The sequence below is a fragment of the Carya illinoinensis genome, chromosome 9, assembly GCF_018687715.1.
Source record: "Carya illinoinensis cultivar Pawnee chromosome 9, C.illinoinensisPawnee_v1, whole genome shotgun sequence".
Lineage (NCBI taxonomy): Eukaryota > Viridiplantae > Streptophyta > Magnoliopsida > Fagales > Juglandaceae > Carya > Carya illinoinensis.
In genome coordinates this window covers 9,199,618-9,206,800 of record NC_056760.1, presented here as the reverse complement: position 1 = coordinate 9,206,800, position 7,183 = coordinate 9,199,618, and the positions used below count along the sequence as shown (strand labels likewise).

General features: G+C 42.3%; 1 protein-coding gene across 1 annotated transcript; it reads left to right on the top strand.

Annotated features, from left to right (window-relative positions):
- The first annotated feature begins 1,882 nt into the window (after nt 1-1,882).
- Nucleotides 1,883-5,838, top strand: LOC122276760 (cysteine-rich receptor-like protein kinase 25). The gene is made up of 6 exons (XM_043086665.1): nt 1,883-1,988; nt 2,361-2,722; nt 2,821-2,942; nt 4,064-4,170; nt 4,306-4,427; nt 5,716-5,838. Exons 1-6 carry the CDS (start codon nt 1,883-1,885, stop codon nt 5,836-5,838), a joined length of 942 nt encoding a protein of 313 aa, XP_042942599.1.
- The last annotated feature ends 1,345 nt before the right edge of the window (nt 5,839-7,183 follow it).

Genomic DNA, 7,183 nt, shown 5'->3' with positions numbered 1-7,183 from the left:
CACGTCAGGGAAGTTTGATACCGAGAAGTGTACTTGCCCAAGTACCTCCTTGCCAAGTACAATAGAAGCAAACCAGCCCCTATAATCTCCTTTGGAGAATGTGACGAGGAGAGGGTTCTCTACCCGCACAACAACACCCTCTTGGTGACCATGTTGGTCGCCAGCTTCACTACAAGGAGAATCCTCGTCGACAACATCCTCTTTTGGGAAGCCTTCACTCTGATGGGGATAGATGCTATCTGAATCCAACCAGCTCCCATGCCACTAAAGGGTTTCTCCAGAGATATGGTCCAGCCAGTCGGGACCATCACGCTATCCATCTTGGCGGGCAATGTCCCCTGCATAGCTTCCGTCATGGTCGACTTCTTGGTGATAAAAGCCCACAACACCATAATTGGACGGCTAACTCTCAACAGCTTGAGGGCAATGACATCCACCTACCACTTAAAGATGAAGTTCCCAACCTCTCAGGATGTGGGAGAAATCCGAGGAGAACAGGTCTAGGCACGAGAGTGCTACGTGCAGGAACTAAAGCCCAGGGCTGGCGGGGGTATGCATGATCCACCCCTCGACCGCATAAGAAGGTAAAGCCAAACGAGCCACAAAAAGTGGTCCCTTCGAGCTTGAGCCGCCAAAAAGGGCTTAAGTATGTGCCTCACATGAAGCATTGGCAAGTCTTCATCGACGACTCCTCATGCTAGGCTAAAGGGGGAGTGTAGGGTGCATATCAATACGAACGAAGGAAAGCTCGTCCCTCGATGGAGAAGCCCCTATGTGATTATTGCCAACAAGCTCGGCCTTTGCATTTTACCATTTGGTTTCTACTTGTTGCCCACCAAGTGTTAGATGTTTTGCCTCAACCAAATTTTTTCATGCATTTGTTAATTTCTTTACATGCATTCATGTTCATTCATCGTTTTACTCCCATTGCATTGTAGAGTTGAGTTCTTCATAGTTGTGGGAGGATCTTCTAAAAAAAAATTGAATAGCCAATTCGGTAGCCATCATCGGTGACTTTTGTCTGTAACTGTAATAAGATCCATATGCCAAAATTGATACCTTCATGATTTTGTAACCCTGGACTGTCACATTTTATTCTCGAGTAAAAGAGATAAACAAGGATATGAAATTATCACTATTTAAAGAAATGCAACAGTTATTATGATCCAGAGTCCAGACCATAAACAATTAGGGGTGTACAACAAATCGAGGAACCGCCCGTGACCGACTCAAACCGGCCGCCGGAGGCCGGAACCGGCCGAAACCGCCAAGGAACCGGTCGGCGGGCGGCAACGATTTAGCAAAACCGATGTTCGTCGGTTCGGTCGCGGTTTGAGGCCGGCTCAAACCGCTAAACCGGCCGACAACATAAACATATATATTTTTTAATTTATACCTAAATAAAACGACGCCGTTCCACTAAGTGGAACGGCGTCGTTTGATGCTGTTATGATTAAACACATGTAAACGACGCCGTTTGTATTAAAGAAAACGGCGCCGTTTTATCTATAATAACGAAAAAAAAAAAAGTAGAACGACGCCGTTGGATTTAAAACCAAACGGCGTCGTTTTGATCTCCTTCTTCCTCCTTCTTCTTCTTCCCCCGATTCACCTGGGTTTCACTGCTTCTCTCTCTCTCCTCTGTAACTCTCTCTCTCTCTACTCTCTCCGAGCACCAGCGCCGCTAGAGGAACCGAGAACCGACCGTGAACCGCCAGAGAACTGCCGGAGTAGATACGGACGGTTTTCCTCCCCCCCATCGACCGGTTACGGTCGGTTGCTCCGGCGAATCTCACCTCATCGGTCGGCGTCGGTTTTACCCAAAAACCGCGCCGATGAGGTCGGTTTTCACCCCTATAAACAATCTAGGGTGTAGCACGAAATGGCTACCAATAAAACCATATGGTTGACTGTGTCAAGAAGACCCCTCTTCTCGAAGGCAAATGTCTTGCATATGTCTTACGTTTTCAGCAGTCAAGTCCAGGCAGGTACTGAGAGTAACTTAACACTTCTCAACATACTCCACTACTATTTATTATTTTATTATTATTTTTTACCTACTTTTTACTACTATTCAATATTCTATTATTATTTTTTACCTACTTTTTCACTACTATTCATAACATACCTCAACACTTATTAACACCCAAACCCAACTTAAATCTATTTTGTTTCCTTATTGATTTCGCAAATTAGTTCTGCAAATCTTAACAATTTCAAAGTGGAAGAGATTCTTTCATCAAAATGCTTTCCTTCAATCCTTTCTTTCTTCCCGTCATGTTACTTCTCATGCTTGGCTCCCTCATCCTAACCACTCATGATGCTGATCCAGTTCCACTCTACCACTTCTGTGCAAACAGCACCTTCTCCCAAAATAGCCTCTACAATTCCAGTCTCAACTCCCTCTTCTCTTCCCTCCTCCAATGCCAGCCGCAACATCGAATTCTACAACACCACCTCCGGCCAGAACACCTCCGACCCCGTCTACGGCCTCTTCCTCTGCCGTGGCGACATCACTTTCCAAATGTGCCGAACATGCGTGGCTGCCGCGACCGAAGAGCTTGCCGCAAAATGTTCAAGGGAAAAGGTTGCTATTATTTTGTATGACGAGTGCATGATTCGCTACTCCAACGAGTCTTTCTTTTCCACCGTGGCCGTAAGGTGCAGGATTCATCCGTTGAACACGCAGAACATCACGGAACAAGACCGATTTAATCGGCTGGTGAACACAGGGCCTTGAACTTTCCAATCGGAGTCAAAAAATTTGGAACCAATCAAACAAAATTTTCCAAGTTTCAAAATCTGTACAACCTTGTACAGTGCATGCCGAACCTGTCTAGCGCCGATTGCAACTGGTGTCTCCAGTCAGCTATCAACCGTCTTCCAATATGTTGTGGTGGGAAGCAAGGGAGAAGGGCTTTGTTTCCTAGTTGTAACATTAGGTATGAATTGTACCCATTTTACATGGGCTTTGTTTCCTGCGCCAGGGCCTGCATCTCCACCTCCACCTACGGGTTCTGCACCTGGATCAAAAGGTAAAGTGGAGAACCCATTTGGCTGCCTTTCATTCTCCTATTATTATTATGGACTGGGCTACTGTACCACCCAGGTCTTACTGCTAATCGTGGCATCCAGGTTTTTTTTTAATATACTTAAATATTTTTAAAAAATAAAAAAAATACACCAATACATTTTAAATCACTTCTTTAATCACTAAGTAAAAGAAAAAATAAAAATATAATTTTTTTATCTAGCGGTACACTTGAGCGGTACCACCCAGACAGCATAGTAGCATTATGCTATTATTATTATTATTATTATTATGTTGAGAGATAGAAATATGAGGAAAACAGTAATATATATACCTCTCAGCCTATTTGTCCAAATGATCTCATTTTATTTTATTTTATTTTATTTTATTATTATATTCTTTTTTAATTTATCATATAAAATATAATAAATGATTTAATTTTTCAAAATTTTAAAATAAAAATAATATTTTATTCTAATTTTAACTTTTATTTTATATTATTGTGTAATCAATTAATATCTTGATTTTTATGCTCAGGAAAAAAAAAAACAAAAACAGAAACGAAACAAAACCAATTCTCTCTTTAAAATATATTAAAATATACGTACAAACGTGGAAGTCATTTATTAATTCCCTTCTGCCATGTCGAAAATTATTTTGACATTAATACATTAGACCTGCCAATATATGAACTGAAGAAGTCCATTAATAATTAGGTATCGATGGCCACTTAACAAACGGACAAAAGGATGGAGTAAAACTTGACTTGATGTGATAATCTTAATTATATGATTTTTATTTAATCGAAGATCTTTATTCTCTGACAAACTTCTCATCGACCACCCCACCTTTTTTTTAAAAAAAATTAAGTTTTTCGGTGCTAAAGTTTTTAATTAGTTCATTAGTAGTTTTTTCTTTTCAACTAAAGCTGCTTTCCCTTTTGTGTGCTTGTGTTTGTTTGTGCTTAATGGCCTTTGGACCAGTCCAAATTACATGCTTATTCACCAAGAGTCGTGACTGCTGTTTATGCAGGAAAAACAAAAATCTCAACAACCACGATAGTCGCCATTGTTGCTCCAATTGCTGTCTCCTAATTAGGAGACGTAGAAAGAAGTTCGATGCAGGACAAGGAGATAATGGTAAGGAATATATATATATATATATATATATATATCTGTTTCTTAGCTATGATCAGCTTATATGTTTTCGTGTTTGTAATTTTACACGCTGCTCTTTGAATTTCAATCTCTTACGTTTATTGTTTGCATTTGTAGCTTTAAATGATATTACCACTGTAGAGTCCTTGCAATTTGATTTTAGTACAATTGAAGCTGCGACGAACAAATTCTCCGACAACAGCAAGCTAGGTGAAGGTGGATTTGGTGTGGTTTACAAGGTATGGAATTGCTGTACATTGCTTGGTTTCTTTCTTTTCAGTAATACGTACTATTATCACTTTGTCAGGATAATACTTCATTAAGTATAGTAAATTCACAATCACAATCAATAATCCACAGCACACAATTCACAATTACATTATTCATCTCCATTAATCTCATCTTCTATTTAATTCCATAAAAATATAAAATTAAATTACAAAATGAAAAAAAAAAAGAGATGAGAATCGAGATATTCGGATTTCAAAGTCTCGGACTTACCTTTGGCGATGATAGTGAACACAGACGGTGAGGAGGTTCGTTGCGGCGGTGACTAGACAAGGTCACGAGGCATCAAGGGCTATGATGGCGGTAGGTGGCAGCTGAAGGCTTTGGAAAGGGGGGGAGAATGATGGGCACATGGTGGACCGAGTTTTAAAAATTCTTTACAAGTTCTAGATGAGCCAATCATAAGGTCAAGAGCTAAGAAGATCAAGAAAGTAATAGAAAGATTGGTGCAATCCACTTGGGCTGAGTTTGCAAATTTATCGAGCAAAACCCCAACATTCAAGATGGGTTTGAAAGAAGAAGAATCAGTTTTAATCCTTGTGATACAAGCTACAGTGGGGGGCGGCCTAGCTTAGTGGTTTTGTGTAGACTTTTTATTTCATTAAGTATAGGCGTATGAGACTATTTTATGTTTCTATGGTTGTAGGCGTTTTGGCCTATTTAATTCATTAAGTGGACTTCTTTATTAGCTATAGGCGTATAGCTTAGGATGTTTTGGGCTTGAAGATGTTCAGGCCATGTCTTTTAATTGTTGTAGGCCTTATTTGGCCCTAGGGGGAGGGGTTCAAAAAACACTTGTAGCCGCATTTTGAGGGTTATTGAACGTGAATGAAGTTTCCTTCATAGAGAATTTTCAGTTTTCTCTACTTGTTCTTGATTGAACTAAGAATTTATTAAAGGCAAACCCTTTGTAGTGTTCTAACCGAATCTAGTTCTTGAAACAAAATTTCAACGAGTCTAAATCATCTTGACTTGATTCTTGGCTTTCTTGGGTAAGTTTTCAATTTGACTGTGGGTTCAAAAGATTTCGTTCCCACGAGTTCACATCACTTCAGATCAAGGGGGGGTTTAAGTCAGTAAGTGTCCTTTTGGGTTTACTAACTTAATTAAAAAAAACCCCAGATGCCAAAATCAAAATGATGCAAGTAGAACCGTGGGGACATAGTAAGTTCTAAGTTGTTTCTTTCTGTTTGGAACATCAAAACGAATTTGTTAACGTCGTTTTATGTACGTCTTTAGGCCGCGCTCTCACCAACTCAAGTCTTTGGTCTTGGGCCTGTGAACACAAAGAGAGTACTGAGAGACGGTGGTCATGGTAGTGGCAGGGGAGTCTCTGATGCCAAAGTCAATATCGTCTTTTGAAGTATATGAGAGAGTAGAGAGAGTTTCGAGAATCTAGAGAGTTTTCTAATACTCGGGAGTTATATTTTATACCTAGCCTCAATGATCAAGCGACTATGCCCTTTAGCTCGGGGGATGTCCTCCCGCAGTCCCTTCTGCCATGCCCATTTAATGTGGTGTGACCCTCTGGGGGATGCATTTAATACTGCATGATCCTCTGTTTCATCCTAGGGTTCAGTCCCTTCAATTTCCCACGCTTCTTAGGTAGTAGACGGCCCCTACTTCTAGGCATCGAATCCTGTTAACCAAGTCGAAAGCCCTTTAGTCGGGTTGGCAGATAGCTTGGCTGATATGGGCCCCTATGTATTGGGCTCGGCCTCTGGGCCTTTGGTCCGGAGGGAAAAATCCCTTACCAGTTATCCCATCAATTCTCATTGGGTTAGGCCAATGGGAATTTTTTCTTCTTCCCTTTCCTTTTATTGTTGCTGCCACCTTAGAGGGTCCAGGGGCACGCCATGGGCACCCAACCAGCCCTCGGTTTCAGCTCTTGTACATAGCACTCTCGAGCCAGGACTTGTTCTCCCCTAATTTTCCTACCCCTTAAGTGGTCGGGAACTTCATCTTCATATGGTAGGTGGAGGTGATTGCCTTAAAGTTATTGAGGGTCGGCTGGCTAATGATGGCGTTGTAAAAGAAAGGGGCCTTCACGAATAGGAAGTCAACCATGACGGGAGCTGTGTAGGGAGCGCTACCCGCCAGGATGGATAGAGTGATCGTCTTGACTGGCTAAACCATCTCCCCAGAGAAGCCCTTGAGTGGCATCGGTGTTGGTTGGAGTCGGGCAGCATCTATTCCCATGGGGGTGAAGGCTTTCCAAAATAGGATATCTGCCGAGCTGCCATTGCCGATGAGGATCCTCCTTGTGGTGAAGTTGGCAACTAGCATGGTCACCACTAAAGCGTTGTCATGTGGGTAGATGACTCATTCCTCGTTGCCTTCTTCGAAGAAGATTACAGGGGCAAGCTCGCCCCTTATGTCTTTGGTCAGGCAGTATTAGGCCGAATACACCTCTCGGTATAGGGCCTCCCTTGCCTGCGTTTTCCTCCCAGACGAGGTTGCGCCGTCATTGGCAAGCCCCCCTGTTATGGTTCTAATTTCCCCTAGCAGGGGTCCTTCTCGGCGCGGCAACTAGGGGGGACATGGCAGAGGTCTTCTGAACTCGGTTTTCCTTCATCGCAAGCTCTTTACTCTCCTTTTCCTCTCGCCCTTATCGAAGCTTCTTTCCCGGGACCACCTCTTCCACCCTTGCTTTGCCCATCAGGTAGGGGGATATCCCAATGCTCCCCGATCTATCTAGTCCCTTCCT

Excerpts from the sequence above, each read along its gene's own strand:
- LOC122276760 (XM_043086665.1), top strand. The coding sequence starts at position 1,883 with ATGGCTACCAATAAAACCATATGGTTGACTGTGTCAAGAAGACCCCTC. Across the intron at positions 2,723-2,820 it reads AAGACCGATTTAATCGGCTG|TGCATGCCGAACCTGTCTAG; the intron begins GTGAACACAGGG and ends AACCTTGTACAG. Across the intron at positions 4,171-4,305 it reads TGCAGGACAAGGAGATAATG|CTTTAAATGATATTACCACT; the intron begins GTAAGGAATATA and ends TTGCATTTGTAG.